The sequence below is a fragment of the Meriones unguiculatus genome, chromosome 5 (assembly GCF_030254825.1).
Source record: "Meriones unguiculatus strain TT.TT164.6M chromosome 5, Bangor_MerUng_6.1, whole genome shotgun sequence".
NCBI classification, from domain to species: Eukaryota; Metazoa; Chordata; class Mammalia; order Rodentia; family Muridae; genus Meriones; species Meriones unguiculatus.
In genome coordinates, this window is record NC_083353.1 from 110321167 (window position 1) to 110342056 (window position 20890).

At 41.3% G+C, this 20890-nt stretch overlaps 1 protein-coding gene across 12 annotated transcripts in view; it reads right to left on the reverse strand.

Moving 5' to 3' along the window:
- The window catches only part of Erc1 (ELKS/RAB6-interacting/CAST family member 1), a 270194-nt gene that overhangs the window by 128095 nt on the left and 121209 nt on the right, over positions 1-20890 (reverse strand). For 7 of the 12 annotated variants that reach the window (XM_060384050.1, XM_060384047.1, XM_060384046.1 and 4 more), the window contains 2 exons: positions 19533-19668; positions 2314-2445 (listed from right to left, as the gene is read on the reverse strand). In XM_060384050.1, coding sequence (XP_060240033.1) covers positions 2314-2445; positions 19533-19668 — 268 coding nt within the window. The remainder of the gene's footprint in view (positions 1-2313; positions 2446-19532; positions 19669-20890) is intronic. The other 5 variants (XM_060384052.1, XM_060384051.1, XM_060384056.1 and 2 more) reach the window with 1 other exon arrangement.

Consider the following 20890-nt stretch of genomic DNA (forward strand, 5'->3'; position numbering starts at 1 on the left):
GATGAAACAAATATTGAAAATCCTACCGTGAAAGTTACCACCAAAGGACAGAAATACAATGCAAAAGGAAATAAAATCAAGTTACAACAAAAAGATTATCTATATTACATGACATTATAATGCTCTCAAAGTTTCTGAATGTATACATATTTATACTTCTACAAATCACTTACTTTTTTAATTGGGGACCTGCTGTTACCTTAGACTTGCATGCTAGGGTCCATTAGCTGAAATAGCATCAAGCATCAGGTGGCTAGAATTTTGTATATTCATACTCTCAGACACATATTTTCCCACTCTTAAAGATAGGATAAAGATAATAATGATTTCTAAGTTTTGTTTGTGCTTCACAGCTACAAGTTTTTAAAACCAAGAACTAAAAAATGTAAATTACTTGAAAATAGCCATTTTAAGTATTTAAATACGTAACTGAAATTACTGTTATTCTGTGCAGATGATGAAGTGCTTTAGTAAGTGAAGCAGAAAACCAACTGAAGCACAGAATAGTCTAAAATGCTGGTTTGATAACTACTGGAAAGATCACAAAATTATTACTGTCCTCCGGGATGTTTAGTTAATAAAGTGACACTGCAATTCTCAGGCATGCAGGCAGAGGTCAGAAGAAAATTCCACTCATTCCCTCACTAATGAAATAGAATTAAGTAACTTAGATGTTCACTTAACGGCAATGTTTACCCAGCAGGTTGTCGCTGTCAAAGCCACAACTGTACACAGACACATCTCCTGTACCCAGGGAGCTCATATTCTACCAAAGAAAACTGGATATTTTCAAGTAAAAATACCTGTTACATATTATGTAAATAGCTAATAATAACAGGTTACAAAACAGACATAAGTGAAAGGAACTATTCAAAAACCCCACAAAGACACGTAAGTTAGACCTGAAAGGTCACAGAAGTTCTAGAGAAGTCGGATACATCCAGACTTCTGGTGAGAAGAGGAAAACTGTTTTAAGCAGAGAGATCTCATACTTTAGAAGATGAAACCATTCTGTACTGGTCTGTGAGAGGACCAGTGAACACAGACGCTCATTTTTCTGCCTACATGTGTTGTTTAGATGATTAAGCCACAGAATGAACGAAGCACTTATCTCAGGAATTGGCAAACATAATTGGTAAATGTCAGTACCCTGTTCTAAGAGTAAGCTGAACACTTGGTAAATCATATTTCAAGAACGGGCCACTTATTTAAGGAGTAAATGAAGTTTAGCCCATGGAAGTGGAGTATGTTCTTACTTACATGCATTTCAAGTTAGCTGCAAGAAGCTGTAGGCAGAAGGTTCTAACACAAAGTCAAAGAGAAGCGGGAAGGTGCTGGGAAAGCTCAGCCAGTCAAGTACCTACAGCAAGTATGAGGATGCGATTCCATCACAAGAACCCAGGTTAAAAACAAAGCGGGGAGAGCGGGTACCACATGCTTGCGATCCAGATGCTAGGGAGTCAGACGGTTTGATTGCTGGGGCTCAAGAGACAATAACCTAACTAAATCAGGTGTTTCTAAGAAGAAATGACATCAAGTCAAAACTAATAAAGACACAAAGAGTGTCATTAGTTATGAGTAAAGTGATCAGTCAAGAAGATAGGGTAGGGTGCTACAGAATTTAAGTGTTATAGTATCCGTGTTAGGTAGATTTAAAACCTCAAATCGCATTTTCAAAATTGGAAACAAGATTGCAGCTTTCATTAACCAAAACAGTTCTTTCGATTTACAGCTCTCTTACTTATTTATTCTTTCTAAGAAAGAGTTAAAAGCAAGCACACAGAGACCTAAGAGAGAAGTGGAATCATATAAAACAACTGCCATGAACGGTAATGGCAGAAACTTTCAAGTTACCACAAGGCTGAGATGGGGCCTTCAGGCAGCAGAGGGCCACCAGCTCTAGATATATGCTGTTGAAATGTGCTGTGAACTTTTTACAGCCTTGAACGCTCTTTGAAAAGATAAACTATTTTCTAATTGACATGTGTTTGTGTTCTCATTCACCTCCAAAGGTGGGGTTTTGAACAGTCATGTAGTGAACAGACATGCTGCATGTTGTCAGCCACATGTTTTATTAGCTTTTACTTCATAGACGTATATGAATCATTCCTAAATCATTATTTCAGAGGCTTCAAGGTTGATATGAGCCAACCCTTGCAATTACATTTTAGTCCCCATGTAAGTGTAAATGCTAACACTGGATGAGGTAACTTGAAGCCCATGAACAGTCAGCAGGCACAGCTCACCTTAAACAACAATGGTTTCCCTGTGTTTACCCAGAAGTATTGCTAATAGCTACATAAAATCGCAGACCTGTTTCTCAGCATTGGTCCTGGCCGACTCCTCTTGTGCCAGCACCATTTCACGCTCTGCAGTTATCTGTACACTTTCTCTCAATGCTTCTTCCAGCTCTTCAATCCTGTCATCCTTCTTACGGAGGCTGTCCTGGAAAACGATGAAGACCCGGTGAAGTAGGTTGATCAGTTAACTTAAGGAACACCTACTAATCAAGGAAGAGCAGTTTAATATTTAATTAATAAACAGCCTTCTCTTCAGAAGCAAATTGAAGCCAGAAGGATAACTGCATAAAGTAAAGAATTTTCAGGGGAAGAAGAGAAGCAAAGGAAGCTGAAGTCTTATTAAGAGCATAAGATCAAGTTAGTGAAGCAAGACAGACATGAAGGATTTGTTCTCTGCAACAAGAGAGAAGGAAGCTATTGGTGTTAGATGGCGTTTTTAGAGACAGTTAACTACTTAAAAATACAAAGCTGTTTTAAAAACTACCACTTAAACTGAGCTGAAGACCAGCTCTGATGGAGTCTCTACTGAAGAGTCAGTTCCACAACACTATCTCCCTTTGGGAAGTCACAACTGGATGAAAGACTCAATCTCAAGACAATATCTGAAAAAGTTTTTAAAAATGAAGATCCTTCCTAACATTTCAATAAAATGAAACTTGCTTCTTCTAGTGAAAAAAAAAAAAAAAAAAACAACTACACACACACAAACACATACACATGTTAATGTAGATGAATGGTTTGAATATGAATGAGCAATTTAGTTAAGCAAATAATTCGCTACAGAAGTTTAAAATGTAACTTCCCACCTATATAGCAAAATTCTAACAGTCTTTAGGATCACAGAGGGATAGGAAAGATAAAAGAAAAAGCCAAGAATGGAACCAATGATTCCTCAAACTATTCTAAGTACTTTCTTTTCAATTTCTTAAAACACACACACACACACACACACACACACACACATGCACAAGGATTCAGAACAAAGTATTGTGTTCAATATTTGTGCATTGTATTCTAATATGAAAATGAGTAACAAGGTTGGCTGGCTGTTGATACAATTATAATAAAAGCATGCTCTTATCTCTCAGTACCTGTCAACTCACACAAACTAAGGAACTGAGGCTGAAACAACACATGGTAACTCTCACCTAAACCACAGAGCTCACGAGACTTAAAGCATGAGGCTGTCCATGACTTCAAGGCTATCTTAAAACACTATGTGACATACCATCTCAAAAAAGATGAGAGGAGAGGAAAAAAAAGAACAATACAAAACTAAAAAATGGGAGGGGGATACGTTTCATTCTCGTGGGTTGGAGATATTGGGTTTTTGGTTTTGCTTTTTAAATAAAACCTCAAAAGTGCTGGGAACTGAAGCAAAATCAGATAAATGGGATTGCCTCAGATAATAACAATAATTACAGCAAATAATTTAAAGAACAAAGTAACACAGAAGAGAGAAAAATTTCCCAACTATGTATCTAACAAGGGTTAATATCTGAAAATACTTAAGTATTGAACAGCAGGAAACCAATCCAATTCATAAAATGGGCACAAGAGATGAATAGATGCCCTAAAAGAGAAGGTAAAAATGGCACATGATTTTGAAAACAAAATCTTCACCATCATTAATCACTGGTGAAATGTAATTAGAAATCACAAGGAGATATCTCATTCCTTTTAGATTACTACCAAAAAAAAAAAAAAAAAGACAAGAAGTGAGCACTCATCAGGACGTAAACAGTGACAATCTCTCTTATCATTATGGCAAACCAGAATAAAGGATCCTCAAAATATTAAAAACTGAACTATATGATTCAGCAATGCTACTCCTGGAATTTAAATAAATAAAAATTGGTGGGTTGAAGAAACATCTATTTGGCCAGCTTTACTATAGCACCACATAATGGCACAGGGCTAAGCAAGAGCCAAGACACAGAATCAACCTTAGTGTCCATCAACAGATGAATGGATAAAGAAAATATGCTACTTTCACGCCAGTGAGATGACTCAAGCAGTAAAGGCAGATGACTTGAGTTCAATTTCCTAAAACTCACATAAAGGAAGAAAGAACTGTCTCTACAAAGCTGTCCTCTGACTTCTATACAGCTCATGGTATGTCATAAATGCCTCCCCCTCATCATACAGACATGTACAACAACAATAATAATTTTAAAAATCAGAAAAGTTCTCCATGCCGGCGTAACTCAGACGCATGGCTTCTATCTTCCTCTTTTCTATCTGCCTAGTCTGGACAACTGCCAATATTTATGGCTTGCCTCCTTACAGAAAAGAAAGTGTGCTGTATATGCACAATAGAAATACTAAACCAGAGAGAGAGAGAGAGAGAGAGAGAGAGAGAGAGAGAACTGTTTTCTGTAAGAAGATGGCCCCAGAGGACATTGGGCTATTTGAAATGAGCTAAGCACATAATAGTAAAATGAACATACGGAATCTAAAAAGTTGACTTCATAGAAGTAGAATGTACCATGACAGTTGTAGGAGAAACATTTTGCCTTGTTTTATTTTAATCTAAAGTAATTAACCCAGCAAGGATTCTTACTTCCTGAACCATGTCTTTTCCTCTTTGTCAGATATGGAAGTGAGGCACCCAACAATGGGATGAGACACAGTCACCACCTATATCAGGGATAAAAGAAATAAAGAAGTCTGTTTTGCTAGCCCAGTTTCAGTTCTTAGACACCCCTTTTGCAAAAAAATATATCCTTTCTAGGATACATTTGCTTTGTGTGTTCTCTTGTGAGACACCAAGATTATTCACTGATTACTGCCAAGAACTGGGGGCTTGTCTGGGATTTCAAACTCCACTAGAAGTATTCAGTTCTCATCCCTTAAGAGAGAAATGTCTTTCCCCAAGGAAAGTGGCTTCCAAGGTGAAGTACACTTTTTTCGAACAGCAATGATCCCAATATGGGAAGTTTCTCCCTAATGCAGCAAAGGGCCCAAATAAGTAAAGACCACTTAACCAGGCACATGTGTGAACAGCCTAAAGATAAATACTATGGAAGACAACAAAGTGTTCATTTACTGGTCAGGCAGATCATTTTGGAAGCTGAAACTTGGAATGCATGAAATGCAGTGAGGCCAGGATATAAGATCACCTAGGAGGAAGAAAGGGAGCGGAAACTAAAGAGAGAAGAGGGCAGTGTGGGGCAGGAGAGAGAGGGAAAGGTAGCAGGAGAGGAAGGGATACTGAGACCTTCACCTACCACAAAAGGAAACAGACGAAAACAAAACAAATCCTCTGGCTGGCAAGAAGCTCTATAATTCTGTTCAATACACTCTCTCTATTCTAACTGAAGAGAGGTTGAAGAATGCAAGAAAGCTACAAAACATAGATTTGACACCCGATATTTTCTCCTAAGCAGCTACTCTTCTAACTGGGTCAAAATGCCACAGATGGCCATTGAAGTATTAAATTAGAAACAAGTTAGTTTCTTAGGGTTTTAGGCCACAGAGGGCCCCAGACCCCTTGACCTCAACACATACCATACTCAAGTGGGGTAAAATCAAGTGTGCCCTGGGATTACTTTTATGGCACAACTTGGGCATTGGAACTAAGCAGAAGTCAAAACAAGATCCAGATGAAATTGCATGGCATTCATATTTATGATCTGTGCAATGAGGTAATGGACTCATCTTTCTTATCGTGAAACCAAGGAATACTACCCTGTTTTGTTGCTATGTTATTTTAGGCCTACATGCTAACCTAACTCAGGTGACTTTTTAAAGGAAAGAGGGTGACTATCCATGTTTAATCTGTGAGATAATAATAGCAACTTGTCCCCAATGAGGGGTGGGCTAATTTTATCATAGAGCAGAGTATACCATAAGCAAAAACCAACCATCTGGTTTGCTGTCATTTAAAAGTACCTGATGAGCCCATCAAGATGGATGTAACATGCAATGTTGCCACCATCTTGGCTAATGATGTTATCAAGATGTAAACAGTCACATGGCATGGTGGCATCTTGGTTAGTGAACATGGTGAAGCCCCCACAAATTCATTGGCATCTAGGTTCATGTAACCACGTCACGAAACAAAATGGCGACAGCTATAAAAATCCCCAGTGCCACTGAACCCTCCTTTTTATATGAAACTAAAAAAGAGAATACCAGGCTTCAATGGTGGGGCTTTTTGTTTTTGTTTTCTTTTAATTTTGACATATTGTTTTACATGATATATTTACAGATTTCCAGAGGGAACTTCAGGGTTTTCCCAGCCATGTGCTCCCAACTTCTAGATCTCAATGGGAGCTGATACTTTTAAATGGCTAGATTCCAAAAGCTCAGATATGAATTTGCATCAGAGTGGGAAAGCACAGATCCCAAGGGAAAACAAAAGAGAAGACTGCCAGGTGCAATCGCAGCAGATTGAAAGCTGCTGTTTAGCGGCAGCTCTAATAGCTGGAGTCAAAGAGAAACCATGATGCCTGGGCCGGAGGCGTGATATGGGGGATAGGCTGTGTCTTAATGCCTGCTCTTTCTGCATGACGTCCACGCATTTTCTTCTAACTGAAATAGAGTGTTCCTTTCCTTCTCAAGAATCCCCTGCTCTAGGCTTGTTGTCTGCTTTTATTTCTCCCCTACCAAGCCCTGGTTGCTGTTGTTTCTACTTTTCTCTTACAATGACACAGAGAAGCTAAAGAAAAGAACAGGCCAATGGCATCCCTTTTTAGGTTCTTTTAGGTTTTGTTTTGTTTTTCTATGATCTGTTATCTTCCCCCCACCCCAACTGTGATTTTTTTTGAGACAGGGTTTCTCTGTGTAGCCTTGGCTCTCCTGGACTTTCTTTGTAGGCTGGGCTGGCCTCAAATTCACAGAGATCCACATGCCTCTGTCTCCCCAACTGCTGGGATTACAGGTTTGTGCCATGACACCCAGATTTGATCCATATTCTTTACCTTACAAGACTACACGTGGTAACTTACATAGTGGCTTTTCTAACATGAACACAGATTACAAAGAGAAACTCATCCTGGGCTCTATGATACTTTTCTGATATCTAGATTGAGAAGTGTAATATGGATTTACAGATTATAAAATTTGAGAAAAAGTGTCAAAGAAACCACTTAAAGGGACCACAAAAAAACTAAAAATCTCCCTGCACTGTATAACCATTATATTATCCTAATACTTGACCTCTTGTTAGGAGGGAGAGACCATTAAGTTTTGCAGGCTATTAGTCTCCATTTGCAGTGTGAACCAAACAATTGTGGGTACAGGCTTCCAAGCACTGAGCAGACTAAATCTATCCAGGAAAGAGCTCAGGTTAGATGATGGTAAAGTTGATACTCCTGTCAGTTTGCTCTTCCATCACTGGTGTTGACTGAGTGATCCTACAACATTTAAGGTATCTAATCTGGGTTGTCAACCTGACTAGAGCTGGACACCTAAAACCCAAACAGCTGGGGATGCCTGGAAGGGATTTTCTTGATTGGCTCATTTGACGTGGGAAGACCTGAAGACAGGGTCACACCTTCATAAAAAAGAAAGTGTTTGCTTCTTGCTTGCCTACCTTATTCTCCCTGGCAAGTACATCTATCCTGTTGGTGAGCATTCTCTTGTTGGTATCAGAACCTACTTCTTTAGGATTCTAATGTAGACTGAAGACTGGCCAAGATATCTAGCCTTATGAACTGAACAACTACTAGATTCTTAAACTTTCTGGCAAGAGATGCCACTGATCGACTAGCCAGACCACAGCCTGCCAGGAAGACACTAATCAATCCCGTATGTCTGTTATGCCCTATTATGACCTGTGTTGGAAGTCACACATCATGTCTTTTGTCTTTGTCTACTATTCACAGCCTCCCTAGACAAGAACTACACAAAGGTATCAACACCAGAAACTGGAGATGATTTGGAGCCCACCTGGAAGACAGTTACCACAGTGTAAAGTATACCCTCAAGCTGGCCTCAAATTCTCAACCCTACAACCTTAGTTTCCTTGTGCTGAGTGCTGACACACTAGCAACAGCAACCACACCCGGGTCAAAAATTACAAAAGGGTGATTTTAGCCTTCTTATTGCAAACAAGTAAGGATGGGAAGATACTTACTCTGCAACACAGGTATATAGTAAACATCAGATTATAGCACCTCAACGGAAACAAGTTTTACCTGTTCCTTTCAAAACAACAGGTCGAAAGTGTTACCGTGCTCCCTAGGACATCCAAACTAGCTATTAGGGAAGACAGGACAACACAGCCCGTTCCTGGGTTGAGGAGAAACAGGCTGCCTGTCCTGGCCAGGCAAGCAAGCAGAGGGGTGAGCACTCGGGGTCCTGAGCTCCCTTATGTTTTCACAAATGTACAGGGTAAACAGTGTGGAAAGAACTAAATCAGGGGGTGCTGAGGGAGCTGCCCTCATAAAGCAGCACCTAATATAGCCACAACAGAAGGCTGACATCTTTGGAAAAGAAATATATATATATTAAAATAGGGAAGAGAAATTCGGGAAAGGGGAAATGTCTAGAGAAAAAAATGTATTTGGTAATACAACTGTTTTTTATGTTTAATAGGTATAGTTAATTTAATTTGTAACTACTTGAAAAGAAAATGGAGACTATTTAGTATTTCCAAGTTGAATAATTTTGCATCCTAAAGCAGAAGTCCCATGCAATAGACTTGGAATAAATGTGCAATTTAAGTAAAACATAGAGGCAGCGAAGAGAAGAAATGACAGTGTTGCTAATTTATAAGAGATTAATAAGATTGTAAATTATTATCAGAACTGAAGAAAGATACTAAAAGGTAGGAAATCAGAAAAAATCTTGCGGATTGTAGCAAAATTAAAAACAATCCCCCAAAATTAAACTTTTCTCAACCCTCTGGTCCCATCTACCCTTTTCCACCTTTGCTTCCTCTACAAGGAAATGTCAGTTTAAACTTTGCCATCTATTCATCTTGAAATTGCCAAGTGAAATAAATTTCTTAAACAAAAGAAAATATTGTTATGGCTTCTTTTAAGAATAAACCTGCGGGGGTAGGGGGAGATTAAGCCTTAAGGAAGAACTGATCCTAATATGATCTGTACTTGAACAAAACCTGAATTAAATGCAATTCTGAAGTTTCTGAAGTCATATCAGGATTCTTTTGAATCTGTTAAATTTCAGACCCTGTTAACCTATAGACCACAGTTTTTCTGCCTTTAGTTATACAGAGATTTCTATTTGTAAGACTCTCCTTGGTTGATTAGTTCTAAAAAGCGAGAGAAGGAGAAAAAAGAAAGAAAGATAGGAAGAAAGAGAGGGAGAGGGAGAGAGGAAAGAAGGAGGGTGGGAGGGAAAGAGGGAGGGAGTAAGGAAAGAAGGGAGGGAGGGAGTAAGGAAAGAAGGGAGGGAAGGAGTAAGGAAAGAAGGGAGGGAAGGAGGAAGGAAGGAAGGAAGGAAGGAAGGAAGGAAGGAAGGAAGGAAGGAAGGAAAAACGAAGAGCCTAAACCTGACCAAGCCTTACGTGCTGATCTCTTTGCATTCCCCTATGACACCTTTACACTGCTTCTACTGAGTGCATTCTAATGTAACTGTGTTCTCTCTATCCTTCCATGTACTCTAGCGTAAATGTGTTCTGTCCATCGGTGTACTCTAGCGTAAATGTGCTCTGTCCATCGGTGTACTCTAGTGTAAAATGTTCTGTCCATCGGTGTACTCTAGCGTAAATGTGCTCTGTCCATCGGTGTACTCTAGTGTAAAGTGTTCTGTCCATCGGTGTACTCTAGTGTAAAAGTGTTCTGTCCATCGGTGTACTCTACTGTAAATGTGTTCTGTCCATCGGTGTACTCTAGCGTAAATGTGCTCTGTCCATCGGTGTACTCTAGTGTAAAGTGTTCTGTCCATCGGTGTACTCTAGTGTAAAGTGCTCTGTCCATCGGTGTACTCTAGTGTAAAGTGCTCTGTCCATCGGTGTACTCTAGTGTAAAGTGTTCTGTCCATCGGTGTACTCTAGTGTAAAGTGTTCTGTCCATCGGTGTACTCTAGTGTAAAGTGTTCTGTCCATCGGTGTACTCTAGTGTAAAGTGTTCTGTCCATCGGTGTACTCTAGTGTAAAGTGTTCTGTCCATCGGTGTGCTCTAGTGTAAAGTGTTCTGTCCATCGGTGTACTCTAGTGTAAAGTGTTCTGTCCATCGGTGTGCTCTAGTGTAAAGTGTTCTGTCCATCGGTGTACTCTAGTATAAAGTGTTCTGTCCATCGGTGTACTCTAGTGTAAAGTGTTCTGTCCATCGGTGTATTCTAGTGTAAAGTGTTCTGTCCATCGGTGTGCTCTAGTGTAAAGTGTTCTGTCCATCGGTGTACTCTAGTGTAAATGTGCTCTGTCCATCGGTGTACTCTAGTGTAAAGTGTTCTGTCCATAGGTGTGCTCTAGTGTAAAGTGTTCTGTCCATCGGTGTACTCTAGTGTAAATGTGCTCTGTCCATCGGTGTACTCTAGTGTAAAGTGTTCTGTCCATCGGTGTACTCTAGTGTAAAGTGTTCTGTCCATCGGTGTACTCTAGTGTAAAGTGCTCTGTCCATCGGTGTACTCTAGTGTAAATGTGCTCTGTCCATCGGTGTACTCTAGTGTAAAGTGTTCTGTCCATCGGTGTACTCTAGTGTAAAGTGTTCTGTCCATCGGTGTACTCTAGTGTAAAGTGTTCTGTCCATCGGTGTACTCTAGTGTAAAGTGTTCTGTCCATCGGTGTGCTCTAGTGTAAAGTGTTCTGTCCATCGGTGTGCTCTAGTGTAAAGTGTTCTGTCCATCGGTGTGCTCTAGTGTAAAGTGTTCTGTCCATCGGTGTGCTCTAGTGTAAAGTGTTCTGTCCATCGGTGTACTCTAGTGTAAAGTGTTCTGTCCATCGGTGTGCTCTAGTGTAAAGTGTTCTGTCCATCGGTGTACTCTAGTGTAAATGTGCTCTGTCCATCGGTGTGCTCTAGTGTAAAGTGCTCTGTCCATCGGTGTGCTCTAGTGTAAAGTGTTCTGTCCATCGGTGTACTCTAGTGTAAAGTGTTCTGTCCATCGGTGTACTCTAGTGTAAAGTGTTCTGTCCATCGGTATACTCTAGTGTAAAGTGTTCTGTCCATCGGTGTACTCTAGTGTAAAGTGCTCTGTCCATCGGTGTACTCTAGTGTAAAGTGTTCTGTCCATCGGTGTACTCTAGTGTAAAGTGTTCTGTCCATCGGTGTACTCTAGTGTAAAGTGCTCTGTCCATCGGTGTACTCTAGTGTAAATGTGCTCTGTCCATCGGTGTACTCTAGTGTAAAGTGCTCTGTCCATCGGTGTACTCTAGTGTAAAGTGCTCTGTCCATCGGTGTGCTCTAGTGTAAAGTGTTCTGTCCATCGGTGTGCTCTAGTGTAAAGTGCTCTGTCCATCGGTGTACTCTAGTGTAAAGTGTTCTGTCCATCGGTGTGCTCTAGTGTAAAGTGTTCTGTCCATCGGTGTACTCTAGTGTAAAGTGTTCTGTCCATCGGTGTACTCTAGTGTAAATGTGCTCTGTCCATCGGTGTGCTCTAGTGTAAAGTGCTCTGTCCATCGGTGTGCTCTAGTGTAAAGTGTTCTGTCCATCGGTGTACTCTAGTGTAAAGTGTTCTGTCCATCGGTGTACTCTAGTGTAAAGTGTTCTGTCCATCGGTGTACTCTAGTGTAAAGTGTTCTGTCCATCGGTGTACTCTAGTGTAAAGTGTTCTGTCCATCGGTGTACTCTAGTGTAAAGTGCTCTGTCCATCGGTGTACTCTAGTGTAAAATGTTCTGTCCATCGGTGTACTCTAGTGTAAAGTGCTCTGTCCATCGGTGTACTCTAGTGTAAAGTGCTCTGTCCATCGGTGTACTCTAGTGTAAAGTGCTCTGTCCATCGGTGTACTCTAGTGTAAAGTGTTCTGTCCATCGGTGTGCTCTAGTGTAAAGTGCTCTGTCCATCGGTGTGCTCTAGTGTAAAGTGTTCTGTCCATCGGTGTACTCTAGTGTAAAGTGCTCTGTCCATCGGTGTACTCTAGTGTAAAGTGTTCTGTCCATCGGTGTACTCTAGTGTAAATGTGCTCTGTCCATCGGTGTGCTCTAGTGTAAAGTGTTCTGTCCATCGGTGTACTCTAGTGTAAAGTGCTCTGTCCATCGGTGTACTCTAGTGTAAAGTGTTCTGTCCATCGGTGTACTCTAGTGTAAATGTGCTCTGTCCATCGGTGTGCTCTAGTGTAAAGTGTTCTGTCCATCGGTGTACTCTAGTGTAAAGTGCTCTGTCCATCGGTGTGCTCTAGTGTAAAGTGCTCTGTCCATCGGTGTACTCTAGTGTAAAGTGTTCTGTCCATCGGTGTACTCTAGTGTAAAGTGCTCTGTCCATCGGTGTGCTCTAGTGTAAAGTGTTCTGTCCATCGGTGTACTCTAGTGTAAAGTGTTCTGTCCATCGGTGTACTCTAGTGTAAAGTGCTCTGTCCATCGGTGTACTCTAGTGTAAAGTGTTCTGTCCATCGGTGTACTCTAGTGTAAAGTGCTCTGTCCATCGGTGTGCTCTAGTGTAAAGTGTTCTGTCCATCGGTGTACTCTAGTGTAAATGTGCTCTGTCCATCGGTGTACTCTAGTGTAAAGTGCTCTGTCCATCGGTGTACTCTAGTGTAAAGTGTTCTGTCCATCGGTGTACTCTAGTGTAAATGTGCTCTGTCCATCGGTGTGCTCTAGTGTAAAGTGTTCTGTCCATCGGTGTACTCTAGTGTAAAGTGCTCTGTCCATCGGTGTACTCTAGTGTAAAGTGTTCTGTCCATCGGTGTACTCTAGTGTAAAGTGCTCTGTCCATCGGTGTGCTCTAGTGTAAAGTGCTCTGTCCATCGGTGTACTCTAGTGTAAATGTGCTCTGTCCATCGGTGTACTCTAGTGTAAAGTGCTCTGTCCATCGGTGTGCTCTAGTGTAAAGTGTTCTGTCCATCGGTGTACTCTAGTGTAAAGTGCTCTGTCCATCGGTGTACTCTAGTGTAAAGTGCTCTGTCCATCGGTGTGCTCTAGTGTAAAGTGTTCTGTCCATCGGTGTACTCTAGTGTAAAGTGCTCTGTCCATCGGTGTACTCTAGTGTAAAGTGCTCTGTCCATCGGTGTACTCTAGTGTAAAGTGCTCTGTCCATCGGTGTACTCTAGTGTAAAGTGCTCTGTCCATCGGTGTGCTCTAGTGTAAAGTGCTCTGTCCATCGGTGTATTCTAGTGTAAAGTGCTCTGTCCATCGGTGTGCTCTAGTGTAAAGTGTTCTGTCCATCGGTGTACTCTAGTGTAAAGTGCTCTGTCCATCGGTGTACTCTAGTGTAAAGTGCTCTGTCCATCGGTGTGCTCTAGTGTAAAGTGCTCTGTCCATCGGTGTGCTCTAGTGTAAAGTGTTCTGTCCATCGGTGTACTCTAGTGTAAAGTGCTCTGTCCATCGGTGTGCTCTAGTGTAAAGTGTTCTGTCCATCGGTGTACTCTAGTGTAAAGTGTTCTGTCCATCGGTGTATTCTAGTGTAAAGTGTTCTGTCCATCGGTGTGCTCTAGTGTAAAGTGTTCTGTCCATCGGTGTACTCTAGTGTAAAGTGCTCTGTCCATCGGTGTACTCTAGTGTAAAGTGTTCTGTCCATCGGTGTACTCTAGTGTAAAGTGTTCTGTCCATCGGTGTACTCTAGTGTAAAGTGCTCTGTCCATCGGTGTGCTCTAGTGTAAAGTGCTCTGTCCATCGGTGTATTCTAGTGTAAAGTGCTCTGTCCATCGGTGTACTCTAGTGTAAAGTGTTCTGTCCATCGGTGTACTCTAGTGTAAAGTGCTCTGTCCATCGGTGTACTCTAGTGTAAAGTGTTCTGTCCATCGGTGTGCTCTAGTGTAAAGTGCTCTGTCCATCGGTGTGCTCTAGTGTAAAGTGTTCTGTCCATCGGTGTACTCTAGTGTAAAGTGCTCTGTCCATCGGTGTGCTCTAGTGTAAAGTGTTCTGTCCATCGGTGTACTCTAGTGTAAAGTGTTCTGTCCATCGGTGTATCCTAGTGTAAAGTGTTCTGTCCATCGGTGTGCTCTAGTGTAAAGTGTTCTGTCCATCGGTGTACTCTAGTGTAAAGTGCTCTGTCCATCGGTGTACTCTAGTGTAAAGTGTTCTGTCCATCGGTGTACTCTAGTGTAAAGTGTTCTGTCCATCGGTGTACTCTAGTGTAAAGTGTTCTGTCCATCGGTGTACTCTAGTGTAAAGTGCTCTGTCCATCGGTGTACTCTAGTGTAAAGTGCTCTGTCCATCGGTGTGCTCTAGTGTAAAGTGTTCTGTCCATCGGTGTACTCTAGTGTAAATGTGCTCTGTCCATCGGTGTACTCTAGTGTAAAGTGCTCTGTCCATCGGTGTACTCTAGTGTAAAGTGTTCTGTCCATCGGTGTACTCTAGCGTAAATGTGCTCTGTCCATCGGTGTACTCTAGTGTAAAGTGCTCTGTCCATCGGTGTACTCTAGTGTAAAGTGTTCTGTCCATCGGTGTACTCTAGTGTAAAGTGTTCTGTCCATCGGTGTACTCTAGTGTAAAGTGTTCTGTCCATCGGTGTACTCTAGTGTAAAGTGCTCTGTCCATCGGTGTACTCTAGTGTAAATGTGCTCTGTCCATCGGTGTACTCTAGTGTAAAGTGCTCTGTCCATCGGTGTACTCTAGTGTAAAGTGTTCTGTCCATCGGTGTACTCTAGTGTAAAGTGTTCTGTCCATCGGTGTACTCTAGTGTAAATGTGCTCTGTCCATCGGTGTACTCTAGTGTAAAGTGCTCTGTCCATCGGTGTGCTCTAGTGTAAAGTGTTCTGTCCATCGGTGTACTCTAGTGTAAATGTGCTCTGTCCATCGGTGTACTCTAGTGTAAAGTGTTCTGTCCATCGGTGTACTCTAGTGTAAAGTGTTCTGTCCATTGGTGTACTCTAGTGTAAAGTGTTCTGTCCATCGGTGTACTCTAGTGTAAATGTGCTCTGTCCATCGGTGTACTCTAGTGTAAAGTGCTCTGTCCATCGGTGTACTCTAGTGTAAAGTGTTCTGTCCATCGGTGTACTCTAGTGTAAAGTGCTCTGTCCATCGGTGTACTCTAGTGTAAAGTGCTCTGTCCATCGGTGTACTCTAGTGTAAAGTGCTCTGTCCATCGGTGTGCTCTAGTGTAAAGTGTTCTATCTATTCACAATTATTTTTTGTCAGTGTATATGTATTATTTTGTTTGTTGATCTGTTAATCTGTGATTTCATACTTTTCTTTAAAAGTACAATATTGAGCTTTTGGCCTTTTATTAGTATTTTTACTTTCTATTTAAACCCTTAAATAATTTGATTCAAACTGCCTTACAAGTAAGTGCACATATAAACTTAAATTCATGAGACTTGAGGCTGGAGAGATGGCTCAGCAGCTAAGATCCAGGTTGATTCCCAGCACCCACATGTAGATCACAACCAGGTCCGGGAAATCCAGTGTCCTCTTTGGTCCATAACCATAAAGGCAATCAAAACTCTCATACACGTTAAATAATAAAAATTTAACTCATGAGACTTATATAGAGCTTACAAAAGTACTTTGCTTTGCTGGTAAGGAAAAATAGAAATGCCTACAGAACTGTTCACACATTGGGTCTCTGTTATTACAGCCAATATGTAATACCTACCATCCAAATATGTCTTCACTAAAATACAGCAGTTACACATGACAATTACCATAACTAGACTTACTACAATTGAGCTGTAACACGTCTTTTTATATAGTCTGCAACAAGAACTTGATAATATGCATACCTACTGTTGACGGAAAGGCAGTGCCATTTGTTACCGCCATGCCTTCCCAATGCTGGTCACAAGGTTGCATAGTAAGTACTCAGTAATTTTTACTAGAGACGCTAACAGCCTATAGGAAATGTGAAACATCAAATTTAAATTAAACTGTGGATTAGAGAAAATGTTAAAGAACCAACTTCAGGACTGAATTTAATTCAAATGAAGCTAAATTCCTATATAAAAAAGAAGAAAAATGAAAGAACTTAAGAGGAACAACTAATGACCAACATGAACCTTTTCTTTCTTACTAAAGTCCTGTATTAGTGAATATTAACTGAAATTATAAAACAGTCCAATGACATGGAAATGATTAAACAGTCATGGCACAATCAAGCCTTGTAAAGTGTTTCATATAGAAATATGTATTTAAGTTATTCCAAAGCTCTTCAAAGGACAATGAATTTATGTGAATGTATGACAGAAGAGCTGTACAAGCAAGGACCTAGATCTAAGAAGCCATACTGCCACCTCCCAGGCCAAGAACACATGACAGGGACTACAGAGATGGCCCAGTGCTTAAGAGTGCATGCTGCTCTTACAGAGGACGTGAGTTCAAATCCCAGAACCTGCAGTTCAGTCAAACTGCAATTCAACCTTCTGGAGATCCCACTCTCTGACCTCTGAGGTTACTCCCACCGTATCAGACCACTCAGCCCTGCTGCCCTCATATCTCTGATTTTGGCTGTATTAAATAACATATATACTATTATTCATCAGCATACGATGGAGGACCCACTAAAATCAAGTCAGGTACGCTGTGTAAGGGGGGGGGGGGTTCTGTCTCCTCCACTAGAGACTGTCTTCTGCTTCCACTATGCACTGATCTCTTTTTCTTCTCATAACAAAATGAGACTCAAGTCACTGAGCTCTCACCTGCCCTATCTCATCTGTAATCATGGAGAATCCTAAAAGTTCAGCTCTAACCTCACATACTTCTGCTTATATTTTATCTACAGATAGTATCCCTGCTTCTTATGAACTTAAATGTAATTTTTCAGACAATTTTCAAAATTTATTTCCAGGTTTATCTATCAGCCTCCCACATCTAATTCCTTTTTGCTGTCTCCACTGGGCCATCTCATGGACACCATCGCCGTTAAAAATGACCCTACTCCCCTCCCCCAGCAATCTCAGTGGTGATCGTTACCAGGCTCTGTCCTCTTATTTATTGCCTAGGAATCATTTCCCCCTCTCGGTGCCCATCTCTCAAATATTAAACCGTGTTCCTTCCCTTAACTGGCCCTTATTGTCCACCCCACTTTCCATTCTTTACCACAGGACCTACCAACTCTGTCTTCCTACCCTGTAGCCCAGTCTATACAATCCTGTGCACACAGTCAGAGCCTGTGACCTTTGACCTTAAACCTACCATGGCAAATAAAGCCCTGTACGATCTGATGCTCTCTTGCCTGCTCTCTACCTTATTTACTACACTCTGGACACATGGCTCTCACCCTAAGAATGATCCTTGCTTTAAACCCATTTCCCCCAGTCTATGCGATTCTCTCAGGTTCTGCTTTAATGTCTGGGTGATCTTTACTAGGGTACTTCCTAAATTTGGTATTCAAGGATCACAATACCCTGTTTACTTCCATGCATGGCTGTCTTTGCTTCCTCCCTTGCCACTATAATAAAACATCTAACAAAAGCAAGCATAAATAAGAAACAGTTCTTGGCTCAAAGTTCAAGGTACAATGTATCACAGCAAGGAAGTCAAGGCAGCAGAAACTTGAAGCAGATGGTCAAACTGCATCCACAATCAAAGAAACAGCAATAAATGCATGCTAATGCTCAGCCCATTTTCTCCATCTTAAATCACCTACCCAGCGAACAGTCCCTCCCACAATTAAGTACAGGGCTAAGGAAATATGTCAATAATTTTTTTTAAGTAAAAAATTTATTCTGAACTACTTAGGATCACTGGTAGTAAAAGAAATTTCCCCAAATGAATATTTTCCATCCATAGCATTCACATTTTGAAAAGGAAGAAGAGAAAATTCCCAATATGAAGCTTTGGCAAGGGTAAAACTGATAAGGCAAATTTTTCAAAAGCTGGTATAGCTGAGGGAAAAAAAATGTTTTTTATAAGAAGTATAAGAAGTAAATGTATGAAAGAAAAGCAAAAAAAGATACCCACCGGAAAAGTTCTTAAGTCTAGAATGAAGTTACTGTAAAGCCTAAAACAGCACCTAGACAGCACCTCGTCCGTATCTCCACAGTCAAAACTCCATGATTACAGACTGTGGAGTGCACACTGTGCCATACCTCAGGAAAGCTGACAGGACAGAAAAGCAAGGCAGAGCAGCTTAGCTGTCTTCAAGGTTCAGCAAATGCTGAGCATTCTCTAAAACCTGAACCTTCTTTCTAAAGTATTTTGACCAGGAGAAACAGGGCCAGGCTACAGACATGGGAGACATCGCATTAACATCAGTGCCACGTCAGGCAGGAAGCTGCGGCATTGCAGTCCTTTAGCGCTTCCGTGCTCAATTCCCCAGCTGCTTGAGGCCTAACTTAACTACCAAGAAGCTAACTGGCCTGGGCACACCATAGGTGCTGCTGCTGTGAGCAGGCCTGGTTTATTCAATTTGTGAATCACTGGGCTCGTGTTGCTCTTCCACAGAAGCTCACAACCACCTGTAACCCCAGTTGCTTGGCATCTGATGCCCTCTTCGGACCTCCGTGGGCAGCAGGTACAAATGGGGTGCACAGACATCCATGCAGGCAAAACACCCGTACGCTTAAAAACATTTAAAAAATTAATTTAAAAGGTAGGCACACCTTTAAAAATAAAAAGAGGGGACTGAAGACACGGATCAGTGATTAAGAGCACTGGCAGCTCTTCCAAAGGTCCTATGTTCAACTCCCAGCACCCACGTGGTGGCTCCCAGCTATATGTAACTCCAGTATCGGGGGGGGGGTTTGTCACCTTCTGAGGGAACCAGGCACACAAAAGTGGTACACATGCAGGCAGGCAAAAGACCTATACACACAAAATAATAACAGTTAATAAATATTATTTATTATTGTTATAAAATAATAATCTTAAAACTCTAAAAGTAGGACGAAAAGACAAAGTTGGGGGGAGGGCACGACAGACCCACAGAAACCAAAATTGCCAACGCACTTTTCCACACAAACCAAAAATGTACTTTAATGACTGGAACTGGCAGGCAGTTGTGCTGACAACCCTCAAGCTTTACTACAACACACGCAGCAGACTGACATTGAACTTACCAACTAAGTGCGCTCAACTTGAAGCAAGATGGCTCCTACGCCGAGGTAGCCCTACACAGCTGGAGAATAAAACTTGCCTTTTCTACTTAAAAGCCATTCCTTTTTGCTGAACAGGTATTCTAAGGGAAGGCAGCAAGCAGGGTTAGAAAGAGGGAAAGAGGATGCAGGCGCAGAGCGGACAGCAGACAGGAGGACCAGATCTTGCTGCCGCTCCTCAGCCTCGGGGCTCTGACCTGCAGCTGCTGAGAGCTGTCGCTGAGGCTGTCCTCCCTCCTCCGGGCCTCCTCCAGCATCTGCGCGCTCTTCTTCTTCTCCACCTGCTCCTTGTGCTTCAGGTTCGCTACCTTCTTGTTCTGGTCTTTCACTTGCCTGTGGGTGGAGAAAGGAAGACAAAGCTTTCCATGTATGCACAGGAGGCACATGCTCACTCACAGGCTTGCCTGTGACGAGGAGCATCTGGATAGCAATAACATCCTTTTGATGCAGATTCTTTTCAACAATTCCAATTTTTTCTCCTACAAGGTACCAGATTATACACGATAATGTTGCAGTCTTCTAACGCAAATGTATTCTAGCATATACAATGAAATTACAGAACAAAAGAAAGGCCCGGGAGAGGGTGAAACACAGAGGCAGTTTCTTAACATCAATGTACTGAAATATTAGTTGTCTGGTTAAGATATGTTCTTGAAACACCATCACAATCTTATCCTTACTAAATATGTCCAATACTCAGTAGGCAATAGCTACTGGATATATGTGGGAAAAATAACGATAGAAGTAGCTAGGAACTTAGTGGAAGAAGTAAAATACTCTTTGTCTATTCCTGTGGCTCTCTCCGAAATAGTCTCTAACTCAATAAACTACCACTCTCTCCTTCACTGTGAGTAGTCCAAAATGTATTACATTCAATTTTATGCTTAAAATTCCTTTTGTCAGGTATGATGCTTCATGCCAACAATCTCAGTAATGTGCAAGGGTGAGGAAGGACAGCTGTGAATTTAAGACCAGCCTAAACTACATAGTGAGGTCTAGGCCAGTCTCAGACACTGAATGATATCTATTCATAAACAAATGAAAATCATGTTATGTTTGATAACATAACATTATGCTTGCACATTTTTAATTTTATAAGATTTTCCAAGAAACTACTGATTTGCAGTGTGTTGTCTGAGTCGCAGAATTATCAGTGAAAAATTGCATAGATTTTTGTAAACCTTCAGTTTCTACTAAAATATCAAATGATAGAATCTTTTAATCCATTCTCAAGGTAATGAACTGATAGGACAAACAATGCTGCTAGGTACAAAGTGACAGAGCTACAAAATAGTTTGTCCAAAGGATAGGTCCAGAACCCAAACTACTAGGTCACATAGTACATTTTTACTAATTTTCTCTCATAGGAAATGCCCATCTGTCACATTACCACATCAACCAACATTTGGCACTATCTAGACGCAGTATGTCAAGGGCTGGACTTTTTCAAGTGTGGGGAGGAATGATGGCATGAACCCCAGGGCCCTGCACACATGCTACGGTAAGCCTCTACCTCTGCCCTATATCCTCAGCCCAGCCCAGTAAAGTTCTAAAA